At 41.0% G+C, this 15,700-nt stretch overlaps 2 protein-coding genes across 9 annotated transcripts in view; one reads left to right on the top strand and one right to left on the bottom strand.

The window, feature by feature from the left end:
* dock1 (dedicator of cytokinesis 1) overlaps positions 1-15,700 on the top strand; it is a 190,657-nt gene that overhangs the window by 82,341 nt on the left and 92,616 nt on the right. The window lies entirely within an intron of this gene.
* LOC120550876 (inhibitory synaptic factor 2A) overlaps positions 1-15,700 on the bottom strand; it is a 37,224-nt gene that overhangs the window by 9,384 nt on the left and 12,140 nt on the right. For both annotated transcript variants that reach the window (XR_005637797.1, XM_039787802.1), the window contains exons 2-3: positions 14,297-15,539; positions 8,143-8,214 (exon numbers count right to left, since the gene is read on the bottom strand). Coding sequence is in view for 1 of the 2 variants with exons in the window: in XM_039787802.1 (XP_039643736.1) it covers positions 8,143-8,214; positions 14,297-15,534 (1,310 nt within the window). In the remaining variant the exon portion in view is untranslated. The remainder of the gene's footprint in view (positions 1-8,142; positions 8,215-14,296; positions 15,540-15,700) is intronic.

Genomic DNA, 15,700 nt, shown 5'->3' with positions numbered 1-15,700 from the left:
GCCTTTTAGGATTTTAGTTTATATCGTGTTGCTTTGATCCCTGCACAATATTACGTCAGCTAAAGGTAATGGGGATGCAGAATGAATTAATATGTGGGATTTTGTACACAAACACAGTCTTTTCCTTTTAGTTGTACTCCAAGTTTCCTCAGGGTGCTAGGGGATTTATCTGGACCAGCCATCATTGTAATCCCACGCCCGCGCACATCTGACTACTAGGTTCTGCTAAGTGAAACTCCGATTACAGCCTTAGCTGTGGTAAGTGTAGAGAAACTTTAATCTGCTAAACCTTCCTCCAGCCACTAGCCTAAGTCTGGCTGGTGGGGACTCTGAGCGAGAGACTTGCATAATGGCAGCAGGATCGACTTCATGTATACTGCAGTTTGCTTGGCTTGGCGCATTACCGTTTACCATTGTGAGAGATTATGCAGTGGCAAGGTGAGCTGGGATCTGATTTGAAATACAAGGCATCTGTAATGATTTGCTGTTGCTGCTTTTTTAAGAGATTTTTAAAGAACGACTGCATAATATCTGCATTGAATAGAATTTTATCACAAAGTATTGGATGTTGGTTATGATTAGTATTACACTAGAGGTGAGCTGTAGGTGCAGATTATTCTGGCTCCATCTCAAAGCCCAGCCAAATAATACTTTCCAGACCATACACATGAGGATTTGAAGGTGGGACAATTTCAAATATGGTGTCACATGAAAATACCTCAGTCTTAACTATGTACATTGATGCTTGATGTAAGAAGGGTGTCTGAAAGTGACTCAAGTGAATGTTGGGTGCTGAACCAGAGACACTCAGCACTTTGCATTTGTTTGACTCAGGCCTTTACACAGGGCCAAGAACACTGCAGCATTAGCAATAAATCACAGGCTGTTAATTAAATTGTTATAAGTCCTCTTCACTTTGTGTGAAGTCTGTTGGAGTTTGTGTGTTTGCATGCAAGTTTGACTACATGCGGAAACGGTTGCATTTGTGTATCAGTAAATTAGGCTTTGTTCACTTCCAGATCATGCACCATAGGTCACTGAAACTGACCAATGACCGCATATTTCCACATCTTCTTTAATTTGTGAACCAATATTTGTAAATGCACTCGAACCAGAAATAGATTACAATTAGAAGGCAACAATGAATCATTTGCATTACAGTTTGGTTTGTTCGGAGAAACCTTGCAGTCCTTAAAGCAAATGTTTAGCCCTGCACACGTAATGTGTATTGATTGGCTGATAATTCCTTTTTGACCAATAGCCATATACATTTGTCCTGAGTTGTCTCAGTCAGCTCAGTAACATCTACAAAATGAAATGTAGTCTTTGACTGTAGCTATCTTTAGTCAAACTATTTAAATTCCTGCTAGCATACAATTGTTTGAAAATTCAGCAGCCAGGCTTTTAGCAGGAGCCTGGAAAAAAGACCATATTATTCCCTTTTTACCCTGCACTGGCCTCTAATCAAATTTAGAATGGATTTAAGATTTCTCATTTCATTATTTAATTGAGACCTCCTAGCCCCCCTGTGTACACCCCAGAATGTACCCTCCACCTTCTCTCATGGTTATTGCACTGGTGTGGTCAGAGTTGGCGTTAAAACATTCTTGCTAAATTCCTAAAATCCTTCCACTTTAAACATGTTCTTATCTGACCTTTTTTATAATTTATCCTGTTTTATTTAGTCTATTTTGGATTTTATTATCGTTTCACTATCTTACATTTACTGATTCCTTTTGTTGCTTTCTTACTGTTGATTGTCTCACAATGTTCTGTAGAAGCACTTTGATACCATTTTTTTTCTCCTTTGGTCAGGCCCGAGGGAACTGAACTACATGTGTGAACACAGCCCTCAGCGTCATGATGTATAATAAGTTTATGAAGCCTTCTGAAGTCAAACTCTAGATCACATATTAAACCTAATTCATGGGCTACAAAATTAACAGGCTCTTGCAGCTCGAATAACCGTAGTAACACTGCATCAAAGGATTCTGTGATCATTGAGAGATCAATGTGTGTTTTAATGAGTGGTGGTGTCACACTGTAGGTAAAAAAAAAAAGTGTGCACAGTATTTCATTTTGCCCCCTACTTTTCTAGGCACAATCCCCGAAGTGGAACGTACTTATTAACCTTGCAGTAGATATTGGTGTTCACCTGCAACCCTTTCTAATGTTAAATGTAACCCTTTTTTAATCTCAGAGATGCTTAAAAGTATTACATCAAGTATTATATCAAGGTGGTCTATTAAATAAAGAAAGAGGCTTTAAACAACTTTTTTTCACATATGAAGTAGTACTTGTTTAAGATTAAGAAATATCACCAGCACGGTTAAGAAAAACAAACACGGCTGGTACAATTATGTAGCAGTGATATGTTTAAACCTCAGCTGTAGAGCCAGATCTTGAGTAAAATGACCAGGGTTCAAACAACATTGTGAACATCGCAAGGTTGAACACCGGTTTGTGCTTTTGTGTACTTTTGTTGCGTGTCAATCCCTCCCTCTCTGCCACATTTCTTGTCGGATCCCATGCTACACTATACAGTCAAACACAAGTGTCATGACATGATTTTCAAAAGATAAAAGTTTACACTTCCATCTAAGCTCATACACAATTTCCAGCCTTTATTAAACATGTTTACTTGCCTCATCTGACACATGTTTACGCATTGTTAACATCACTAATTCCGCTTGATACCATGCATGTGATGTCAGATTATAAATCATTATTCAGCTGCAATCATTTGAGTGCCCTTTCAAGTTCACATGTTATCTGTATAATAAGTCTCCATAGCTGTATTGTATTCAGACTAAATCCTTAAACACACTCTTGCAAAGATCCTCACTGTACATATTTGAACAAACTGTAGATTCAGGATTCTATGAACAGTGGTCCTGGTAGCTGTTTATTTTATCTTGGCCGGAGCAATTTTCTCTAAGATAAATCTGTTCTTTAATTTAATTTTCTACTCATAACAAAAACACAGCTTTCAATCTGCCAGGAGAATCAAACAATAAATAGGTAAAGTGGCCTTAGTGGATTAGGAACAGCATAGCAAGAAAATGTAAATGTCACTGAAAAGAAAGGGGGGGAAAAAAAAAAAAATCAAAAGATAATCTTCTCATCTTTGAAACATACTCCAAAGTTCTTTTAATAAAAAATGTATTAGTCTCTACCCGGCCCAGTTATCAGTATCTCCTTATGAAACTGCCACTGGCCCTGCTACGTCGCTCCACATTTAGATTTTTAGCTGAAAGTGAATTTTGTTGGCATTTTCCTGTCCCCTAGCTGCAGCTCCCCTGTGAGTTGTTGGATCAGAACAAATTGAAGAAGGCACTTTGGACCTTGTCAGTCTTTAACCTCTCTCTCCCACTTGTTCTGACTCTTGTATTGTCTCTCTCTCTCCCTCACTCCCACTCTTTTCCTGTCATGTTCCTGCTCTCTAAAAAGTGTATATACTACATACGGGGGGGGGGAAAGAAACTAAACTCATTCATTGACATACACCTCTCACCTTTAAACATCTGTGAGTCTTTATCTCTCGCCCTCACCTTCGGCCTCTCTCGGCCTCCCTGTTTCACATTCTCACCCTGCTTTCCTTTTTGTTGCCTTATCTTCCCCGAATGTGAATGTGCTCTTCCTGACTGTCCTCACTGTCCCTTCACACTGTCTGTCCTACCGAGGATCACTTTTGTAGCTATGGTAACCATCTTGCCACCATGTTGGAAAACATCATTATGCTTGCACAAAAAGAGATATCTTCCCCGAGCAGAGTCGTGCGGCAGGACAGCCTTGCTGCTCAGTTTGTTATAATGTAATCAGTTTTTCAGCCTTTAGCAGTGCTAAATTGATTTTCATAGCTTTGCATAATAGATTAGATTTTTTTTCTTCGTTTTAAATACCCATTCCTTTTTTTTAAATATTGTATTATTTGCACTGCACAGTTTTATTCAAAGAATGTTTTACAATCAGATAGTGAGTTTAATGATCAGCTGTTGCTGAATTAATTGCAAGACTTGCAAGCTAATGACAAAATTGGACTGATGCGAAATAACTATAGTCCATTGTGAACAATCATACCCAGTAGTAGGGACCTCCCCAATCACCTTCCTTAATCACACAACTACTTAAATCTATCTCCCTATGTAATCAGCACATTAGCCCATATAAATGCAATGTGAGGAAAATGAGATTACAGGGTTTCTGCGTCGAGACACATCACGACTTAATGCCTGTGGTTTTGAAATACGTGGAATGCATTTCAAATCCCCAGCTTTTTGGCACTATCCTGTCCGTCTCATCTTCTTTCCACCCAGCCTCTCTCTGTGTTTGTCTCTCTGACTTCTTTCCTTTTTTTCCCCATTCTTCCCCGCCTTTCTCAGTAACAGATATTACATGACCTGGCAAGAAGGAATGGTTTGTAATTATCTCTTCATCCCTTTCTTACCTGTTCTGTTTCAATGTCATGCACGTTGTATTAAGCATTGAAACCCCGGGTTCATTTGAACACGCACTTTTAGCTGTTAGGAGCAGACAACGTATTCTGGAGAAGCCGAGGGAAAGTTATTGAGGGAGGATAAAATAAAGACTGAGTGAGTTTAAGATGGGCCTTGAGATGATGCTATATACCCTTGGACAAATTGATCATGCTGAAGAGTGCATGGCTGGCTCCTTATTGGGCTGCGTTAAAATGATTTATGGACCCATATGTCCATTCCGGTCATGAGACCAGCTACATCATAAACACAAGAGTTAAGGGTTTGGCCATGGCACAAAGACATGAACATACTCACAAAAAATTCTAATAGATTATAGACAGCCATCCTTCCCACGTACAATGTGTGTTCCTTCATAGCTCTGCTTCCTATCCTCCTATCCTGTGTTCCTCCACCTCCAGAGAGGTTGTTTTCATGGAGATCTAAGTAATTAGATTGCCATTTAATCCTCCTGCCTGTGTGAATACAACTGCTATATTTGATTCTGTGTCCAATCAACACAATTTACCATGCCAAGCGAGTCTCTTAAAGGAGAACTCGGGTCGATTTAACAGATTTCAAACATCTCACTTAGAAATTTCTGCCCTTTTATCAAGTTGAAACCTTGCCAGGCACTGGCACGGTTTATCAAAAACGTGCCTTCTATGTTGTATTGAGTTTCAGTTTTCTGCACTTCCTCCACAGATGAAGCATTTCAATTGATTGTGGCACATCTAGGAAGCCAAATGTGGAGTTTGATGTTATTATAGGGCCTGTTTTGAAGTCATTGTGTGTGCATGTTTAGCACCAACCAAGTCAAGGGACAACTCTGACCGGACTTCGCCTGTGACACCTTTATATTTTAATATAATAAAATAAATATAAATCAGTTTCTTCCAGGGGATTTTCAAGCACAGGTCAAAAAAAATCTAGATAAGACCGATATGTTGGAAAACTCACTGACACGTACAGTATGTATAATTGACTCATATTCAAATGAGCACACTTGATCATAGCTTTTATTGCAACCTGCATTTTGCATATTTTAAACCCTCATTGGGAATTCAGGTCATGGCAATGTATAAATGGAACACCTTTCCCAACACACCAGTGATGAGTATAGGTACACTCTGAGCTGCCAGGAATATCTTGACAAAAAGAACCCGTAGAATGGAACTGCTCTTATTTTGTGAATTTAGACATGTTATCACAATGCAGTTTGTGCTCACAGATTTTGAGTCTGCAGAGGCTGGCACAGCAGGGCAAGCACAGTTTACTCAGGCTTGCAAAGATGGAGGCTAGGTAGACCAGAGGGAGCGGGGCCTTCTCTTCCCCAGGGCCAAATCACACAGAGTTTCCATTAACCATGGTGCTGACTAATTTACAATACCAGGCGAGCTCCCATCTCTGCAGTCTGGCCTATGTCATCCATCCTTTAACCCAGTACTCAACCCATTGCCTCTTAATTCCCCCATGCCATGTTGTGCTCTTCCAGTGCCCTTCACATCATGTGCCATTAGAGGTGGGAATCACCAGAGGCTTCACGATACGATATCATGACGATACTTATGTCACGATACAATATTATTGCGATTTTAAAGATATTTCAATATTCTGCATTTTATTGCAATTTATTACCTTTTTTCCCCAACTTCATATTTTTCCCAATTTCAAATGATGTCCCCAAAAGAAAACTTTGTCAACATCTGTTTTATCTAAAAAGATACAATTCTCTGTTTGTTAATCTCACTTCAATTTTATTGTTGCAAAATGGGATTGTCAAGCAGACAAACTGACCAACACGTATAGAACAAAAGATCGATACTTGGCATCTGTGTATTGATACAGTATTGCCACGGAAAATATTGCGATACTATACTGTATCGATTTTTTCCCCCACCCCAATGTGCCATAAATCATAAATCTCACCTCACTTCATCTTGCAGTCATTGAATTGTTGTAAAAGCGACCGTTCTTGTTGTCCACCCTGCAGCCATGCAGGGGTCCTGCCGCAATTTAAATACACCGCTTTGCGACAGGATGCTCAAACATCAGAGGGAACAGAGCTGTGCCTTGCTCATTCATTTTTAGGAACCAATTGAAGTTTGGCCAAAGGCTTATCAGTTATTGAGAGCATTAGATAGAAAAGTATTTCAATGGCTCTTCAGAGGTGAAATGCAGACTGAGTGGAACTGCAATGTCTACTAAAAACTGTTTAATCGATCGTTTCTCACTCTCCTACTCCTTCTCATCTTTTTTACACTTCCTTTTCTTTTTGACAGTTAAAATCATACCTTTTCTAAGCACAAAATGGAAAAACAGTCAAACACATACACATATGCACATACAAGTTGTGTCATGTAATTCTAACTGGTAGCAAAGGGCCCTAATGGAGCCTGCAGACTGTCAGTCTCACTGTGTATTAAAGAGGAAGGCTCAAGCCAGACGGAGGTGTTAGGACCTGCCAGGCTCGGTCGGTAGGTCAGGGCTACCGTCTGAACTTTGGGCTGATCCCACACAGTTTGACATTAGGGCTGTATGTGTTTATTTTTCTTATATGATTAATCTACTGTATGGAATTTCATCTAGAAACTATGATCAGGTCAGGTCAAATACAATACTTTGGTTTATGACCCAAATATCTGCAAAACTAATGACTTTTGAATTGATTCTTGCCAAATAGGCTAAACTATAAGATGGTGACCAGGGTAAGTTTTATACCTGCTTAACATCAGCATGTTAGCATTGTCCCTGTGAGCATGTTAGCATGCTGACATCAGCGTTTAGCTGTTTTTGATTAATCTGTGATGCGATTAATCTTTAAAATGTCAAACAAATATTGATGAATACTTATCACAAGTTCTGAGAGCCCAAAAGGACCACCTGTCCAAAACTGAAAGAGATTTATTTAACAGCAAATCTGAGAAGCTGGAACAAGACATGTTTGTCACTTTTTTTTTTGAATAGGCTAATGAAACAATTACTTATCAAAAGTGATGCCAATCAGTTTTCTGCCAACCGACTAATCGCTAAATCAACTTCTTGTCTCTGAATCATTTCACACCTATAAAGACATAGGCTACACATGGGCAACGAAACCTAGGCAGCAAAGTATTTACACATAGTTACACACACATACTGTACATTCATAGAGAGAGAACTGTGTACTTTGGTAGACTAATGACTTTGGACTGACGTCTGTACTGGTTGTCAAATCAATTTAACTGAATTTGAAAGTACGCAGAGGCTCAGTTGGCAACAGCACACAGTGATGATATTTCATGATGCTTGGATGGTAATTCATTTCACCTTTCGTGGCCCTGTACTCACTCATTCTATACTATGTGTCCTCTGCTTTTCAACCTTGTACCCTTATTCTCTAAAACTAGCCAACTCAACAATTCAGTGAATGAAGGGGTGTGAACGGACAATGGGAGAATCAAAGTATAATGTATAGATAGAGAGACTGTGTAAATGTCATACATCTCCTCATGTGCTCACTAACAGCATCCACATTCATCTTTCCCCTTCCCCTCCTAGTCTCCACCATCCCTTTTCCACCTGTTCACTTTCCCTCAAGGAGAAACGACAGGGCACACTTTCCCTCAAGGAGAAAGCACGGGGCACATTTGAATCATTGTGTCTTTGAAGAGGAATGGCCACTAACCTGTAAATAATGCACGCACTGTTCCGGCATGTGTCGCAGTTGGCCGTGTCCTGTCCGGTCCGATAGGAGAGTCTGCGGGGAAGATAAGAGTCGTGAATGAGTAATTACAGGACTTGTTAAGCTGCTCCCCAACACCTTCCTTTCTCATCTTGTTTGTCATCCCTCGTTAGCAGGACCCAAGTAAATGAGGGTGACGAGGAGTCACGCTGCCCTCCTGAGTGGCCTGTGTCCGGCAGCCAGGGCAATAGGAACAAAGTGTCGGCCATTAGCTGTGGTTGACTGATTTTAGGTCAGATAAGGCAAAGTGGGACACAGGATGAGTTTGTGAGCTGCAGTTTTTAAACAAGGACTTGTGTCAGGATTGTTACATTACTTTACAATTACATTACACATGTGCTCATTAAATAATACAAGATTAAATTATAATACAATAGGCTGGGCTGCAACTAATGCTTTTCATTATTTATTATTCACTTGATAGTTTTTTTTTATATAAAATGTGAGACACAATTTCCCAGAGCCCAATATGACATACTCTATCCTTCCTCTACCTTTTCTTAATATCAAGCCTATTTACTCATACTGGAGAAATCCCAACATTGATTAATCCACTCTGTACAAGATAATGTTGTAAAACACACAGTGAGAGTTATGTTAAGTATGGATATTTTTTATAACCATTTATTTTCTGAAAAAAAAAAAAAAATGGATATGAGATGGGTCCTCTAAGCACATACAATTTGACAGTTTTGCTGAGGACAGCAGCCCTTTGGCTTTATACAGTCTTAATTTCATTGTGAAATTGATTCACCAAATTCACATTCAAACCTATCAATATCCTATTATATTATAGCCTGTGTCCTTATACCGTTTTATTATGAATTGCCAATGAGATAAAATATTGTCATCATTAACCAAGCTCCCATTATAGATTCCTGTTTCTCACGAGGCAGCTAAAGACCAGGTAACGGCTCTGAATGGAACTACTTGGTTACATGCTTCAAAGGCTCAATGGCTTTCTTATTGGATTAGCTTGTGGAAATGTGTGTATTGATTGACAGCAATAGTTTTCCCTTATAATTGATTATACAATACATGGAAGTACTGTGCACTCACTTCAACAATGACATAAACAAGAAGGAAATCCTCTTCTGGTTGATTTTTATGGTTATGATCTAAACTGCTGCATCAACAGAAACAGTCTTGTAAACCCACTACAACTGTCAGGCTTTTTCCTACTACTGTTATTTACTAATGCTGGGAATCACTAGAAGCCCCACGATACAATATTTTCACGATATTAATGTCACAATACAATATTATTGCGATTTTGAACATATTGCGATATCCTGTGATTTATTGCACAACTCACTTAACTGCACAATTTACCAATGACTGAAGTATTACATTGGTCGACGGGTATCAAGTCTGTGGAACTAACTTCGAAAAGCACACTCTATGTCGAAATGTCAAGTTATTTTGGTTTTATTTGTCTAGGTTTTGAGATATCAATTTAGGATATTTATGCCTATACCCCATTATAATGGATGTCAAGGGAATTTCATTTGAGATGCTCACAGCAGTGAAAAACTGCAGCAACACATCTTTCAGAAAACAATGTCCTCGTTACGCTGGACAATCTGCAGACCTCAGTGTGTCAACTGAAAATAAAAACTATTCACAGTGAGGTCTGTGGATTGTCCACAGTAATGAGGATACCGTTTCTGAAGGGAGAAGTTGTTGTTGAAATTGAGTTCTTAATTCTTTTAGCACCACAAATAAAATTCCATTTACCTGCATTGTATTGGGGTCAAGGCAGAAATCATTGTAACATTTATTTTTTTGTCATGAAAGAATAAATGTTCAATACAAACACAAAATCAAGGTTTCTCAAATGAACATCGCTAAAGTCACTGGATTCCTCTTATTATTGAAGTTGATGGGTTGATGTGCTTACTTTCACATTTAGTTCTTGTGTGTAACAGACATTTTTCAATTCTCTGTAAGGGACTCTTGTCGTGCTGCCCATAAAGTGCGGCACCAATAACAATTAAACCGCCACCATAAATTTCCTCTCCTTATCTACTCATTTCTGTGCTATATGCTCTGACAGGTTTATGAGAGGTGTTGGTATCAACATTGTTATTTAAGGCTGATGCTGAATGAGGTAATGGGGAGAGTCTAAGAAGAGGATGAGTGCAGTGATACAGGGAAGTTTGCATCTTGAATTAATTGTATTTTTAGGGGCTTGCCATTGGAGAGGGGGACGTACAGTGCAGTGGGGAAGTTCAAGGCAGTCTTCACTTTCCACCCGGGCAAGGTGAGCCACTCATAAGCAGCCGATGGGGTACGCGGGCAACTGGGTCAAATCCTTTGAACAACTCAGCCTTATGCTCTCTATCTCTTGCCCTCATGCTGTCTAGATCTCTTTCTCCCTCCATCTCTCGTCCCTCCCCACCCCTCTCGCACACTGAGTTGATAAGAGAGCACATCTTATTTCGGCAAGCCTTCCTGTGGAGAGCAAAGCCAAAAGTGCCATTAAAAGTATATTTATCCACCCTACCCCCTTTGTGCTACTAGGTAAACTCTCCCAAAGGTCACTGAGTGGGTGGGAGTCCAAAGGCATAACAACATGCACACATACACAGTGTTAATAGGCAGACTAGCAACAAGTGCCCATGAGCGTGATTAATTGGGTCTGGCCTGCCAACACTGGCTGATGATGCAGCAAATTTATTCCTGGGCTTTGTGCTCATGGATGCAACCAATAATGTACTGCATCACACCCTTCACACTTGGTTGTATGCCCTGGGCAGGGCTGAACCTGAGGGATATATGTGAGTGTGTGCTTATATGCATGATGTGTGGTGACATAAGGCAAACTCCTTTTTTTTTTTCTTTTTTCCCCAGCAGCTGTAAAAGCTGCTCATACAATCTATAAAAGTTATAACAATACAGTAACCAAGGGAGATGTAGCTTCACCTTTCCTTGTTGCTCTCACTTCCTTTCACATGCTTGCTTTCTAGCGGTTTATCCCTATAACCGTCTCGGTGAGTAGCAAAGCGAGAGAATGTGTTTTGGGTCTTCAGGGTCTGGAAGCCCTGTTAATTTTCTGCATTGATGAGGTTAAGTGACTCATCAGTACAAAATAACAGTGGAAGGACCACAAAAGTAATGTTAGAAAACATCCAGATCATCGAACAAAAGTGAAAGGTACAAGCCTTAACTAAACACGACCAATCACAGAGCCTAAGAATTCACATTCATCAGTTTAAATTACTTGTAGTTGTACTGTAGTTAGTGGTCTGTTCTCAATTGCAATGAGGAAGCGGTCTGAATTTGCAGTAGTTTTGATTTGCGCCCCTGACTGGTTTCTACACCATTTAAACTTGGCTGAGGTTTCTTGGTTTATGTGTTGAGGAACATTGAGGATATCATAAAAAAAGGGAATTTAAAGTGATAAAAATCACTTCACAGACCAGTGCATCCTCCAACTTTTCAACTGTTCTCTTTCTGTCTTTTTCTATTTTATACACTTGTTTTCTTTCTCCTGAGGTCACACAGTAAGCATAATTACGATGGCCCAATCAATTTAGATCAATGAAAGATTCCACTCCTTTTTAAGCTTTTTTTTAAAAGTTTTTTTCTTTTCTGTGTGTGTTGTGTGTGTGTTTTGTGGAGGGGGATTGTGCTTTTTATTCTCAGCACATTAGCCATTGAATTTCAATTTGTGCCTGAGCAGCATGTCATGAACACACGCGTAGTGATGAATGCACACAGTGTTGCTTTTCCTTCCATGAAAAATGAATGTCATATAACATAAGCAGTTATATATCAGATGTAATTGCACTCACGGTTCACCTATAGCCTTTCGGCACTCCTATTTGTTGTGTCAGTGACATTTATGTAAGGGGAGCATGAAGCTAATGCAGTGTGACTAAAGCAGCATTAGATTTTTAGCTTGGCTCGATTTAAAAAAAAAAAAAAAAAAAAAAAGAAATATGTACAGAAAGACTGTGCTTGTATAGAAAAAGTAGAGGTTCAGTTGGGCTCAGATGGATTACAAGAGGCTTATATTGCTCACTGACTTTAACTAAATGTAGGATTTTGTAATCAACCTATGGAAAGACAATGTGATTGTTTCTTTATGAATGTGACCAAATGGCACCATTAAACAGTAGTCACTAGTTTTTATTTACAAATTAGGTCTCTCCTCTCCTCTTTCCCCCATCTTCTCTCCCACCTGCCACTTTAGACACATCTGATAAGCCAGATGTGTTTGACAACAGAGAAGATGGCTCCCTATGCTGCACCACATGTCCGCTTACTTTTTCCCCAACACACTTTTATGAGTTTGGTGATCAGGAGATTAAGGCTGCCTTGTGCAAGATTGAAGGAGGATAATTGCTTTTTTGGATGGTGTAAACTAACACTGTTGTAAGATCTGTTCCTTGCTCAAACCCTGTTGAATAGGTTTTCGTTCAGTCAAGTTGCTATTGAGAGTTGCTTTTATACACTTTAAAGCATTTGTGGTTGTGTGGCTATACATTTGACAGGTGTGTCTGTGTGGTTAATTCCCACAGGGTTTGGACTCAGGTTGGTATGATGTTGATTATAAGGATTTTCTCACTCCATACTTCTCCACAGTGCTGGTCAAAACAGATAGGTATCTGAGTGCCGAGCCCCAGCAATTCACTCAACAAATTGGCCATTTTGTTTGCTTCATCCCTTTGGATAGACAATCCTCTATTTCAGCAGGCTTGATGCTATCTGCAGCCTTTTTGTTTATACTCAGTATCCATTGGACAGTAAATGACTTTTTCACAGGCCATGGCTTTTTCAATGGCCTTGGATTTACTAGATAAACATGGCATGCAGCTGGATAAGGCCAATTGTTATTTTCTAGTCTTGGCTTAAGCAATATAAGTACTTGTCACGCCATGGTTTGATAGCCTCCTTAGAGCTATATTATTTTTTTCAGCATCATGATAATTAAATTCCCATAGTGAGTCATTCAAAAAATGTTTTAAAGATTATTTTTGGGTGGCTTTTCCCTTTATTATAGAGTGACAGTGGATAGACAGGAAACGGGGAGAGAGATGTGGGATGACACGCATCAAAGGGCAGCAGGTCGGATTCGAACCCGCGCCGCTGCAGGACTCAGCCTACATGGGGCACACGCTCTTACTGGGGGAGCTAGAGGCCACCCCAGTCATTCAAAATTTGACATGTTCAGTATTCTTATTATTTCTAAAGGAAACTACAGGCTGATGCAAGTTGCATTACCGCTAATATTAATCTCACAGTTTTTTTATTTTTCTGTGGCTGAATCAATTTCATTCAAAAATAGTGAGCCACGTCTGCTAATTCCTAGCCTTGGGTTGAATGTAATTTAAAGGCCACATTCATTGTGGCAGTGTTTCATACAAGGGTCATCAGACCATCTGGGCCAAATTGGGTGAGGTGAATCGTCTATAAATATGTTCAGCAGCTCCATCATATCTGGAAGAAAATATCACAAAAGGACCCTCTGCTGTAATAGCACTGCACGGCACATCCAGGTGAAAGCCAGATCATCCCAGCTACATGCAACTGTGATCTCTCTTTTTTAACACTCTGGGTTTATCAGCCATGGCTCTGCTGAACAGCTGTCACACATAGAAGCTTGTCCCTAAGATCTAGAAATAATGTGACACATCAAGAGGGTACTTTTCCTGCTCATGCTAAATCAGGAATGTGCTCTGTGTCTCTAGTTTTTTCTTGGCTTTGCCCTGTGAACACCAGACCCTTTTCTCAAATATGATTTATAGATATGTAACGTTTGTTTTTTGCCAGCTTAAGCTTGTCACCAGTGTGATGTAGGGAGGCACCAATCCAATTCACCGGATCAGTAAGAGCCCCGATACTGACCTTTTTTAAGCAGATTGGGTATCAGCCATTAGGTGACCGATCCACATTTTAATAATCAATGTTTTTAGATAATTCAGAGTTTCTGCTATTGTTTAGTCACGGTGGGCTGCCAACTCAGTTTTTAGTGCTACAGCAATCTCGTGCCTCATGATTCTTTACATATTTTTTAATCCGTATTAGGAAGGAAAAAGATGAATCTATTTATCTCTAATGTAAAGCACAGGCTATAAGTGAGATGGCTTACCCTTCTCTGTGGGCCTCCCCCTTCTCCAGTTCCTGGATGACCCCCAGCAGCACCTTGATGGTCTCTTGGCTGGAGCTGATGAGATTTTCCATGGCCTGGAGCTGTGCTTTAACATCCCCGTCCTGATTCATAGGCACTATTTGCTTGCAGGCCTCCTGTGTTTGGTCAGGCGGTGCCCCACCAGCCTCACTGCCTCTGCATGGTGTTAGAGGCTCCTCCATGCCCCGTAGAGGCCGGGCAGATAACTGTCCAGTGTGGCACTGTGCCTGCGTTGTACAGCCTCTGCTGGAACGGGGTAGCGTCTCACTCTGCAGCCCGTTGAGCTGCAGGGCTTTCTTCCGCTTGCTCCGCACAGACGGACTGTCCAGGCACTCCACCTGTGTAAGGGAGTTCCAGGAGATGGGGCCCGTAACCTTGGAGGCCCTGTCCGGCAGGGTTCGGGACGAGCCCTCCTCCAGATTGAGCAGCTGCCTCTTGGCCGAGCGGTCTGTATCAGGCTCCCTGTGTTGTAATCCTGTCCTGGCTTTGGATGGGACACTGCAGAGCTGGTACTCTGCCTGTGCTCCAGCTCCGCTTCCTCTCTGTGTGTCTGCAAGGCAGTCTGTGTCTGCAGAGCAACTAAGCAGCAGAGCGTCAGAGCACAGGCCATCAGGTGCACTGTGCTGCTCCACTGTGGCAATGCACTCATTAGTATGGAGCAGAGCCCTGGTCCTCCGGACTCCACTCCCCCTGCAGGCTCCCTCCTCCTCCTCCTCCTCCTCATCTAAACCCTGCTCAGCAGCCTTGGACTGCTTCACTTCCATGACAAAACCGTTATTCTGACCTTTATAAGTTTCCACGGCCGCCACGTGTTTAAAGGTGTGGCCTTTCTTGCGCTCAAATGGAAAGGTCTGATAGCGTTTCTTCAGGTCAGGGGAAGTCTGCACACCTGTGCTCCTTGTGACATTTGGGATGGATCTGCGGGCAGGGACGGTCATGTACTTGCGGTACGCTACTTTGTATGAGATCGGCTTGCCACCTTTCCGCGCTGCCTGCAACTCCGCCTCCCTTTGCTCGTTCTGTGCCTCACAGATATCCTTGAAACGCACTTGCAGGGCCTTGTTTCTCTTCCTCACCTGTCGACTGGCTTCCAGGGAATACTTCACCTCCAGTGCCAGTGAGGTGGAGGGCAAGGGCGCTGCCTCCGAGTCAGACTCTGAGTTGGTGAGCATGCATTTGCCACCCTCCTTGCTCACCATGTTTCCTGAGAGGCATGGAGAAAGATGCTGTTAATCATTGGTAATGAATGGCTTAGACAAAGACCCTTGCCTGAATATTACATCCCACTTGACAGAACACACCCGCTCTCTAAGCATAGGGAGAGGGGAGGAACCGTGCATTTATTTAATGAATATTATTAAAAAG

Source organism: Perca fluviatilis, chromosome 21 (assembly GCF_010015445.1).
Source record: "Perca fluviatilis chromosome 21, GENO_Pfluv_1.0, whole genome shotgun sequence".
Classification (NCBI taxonomy): domain Eukaryota; kingdom Metazoa; phylum Chordata; class Actinopteri; order Perciformes; family Percidae; genus Perca; species Perca fluviatilis.
Note: the sequence above shows the minus strand (reverse complement) of the source record. Positions and strands in the feature narration are given on the sequence as shown.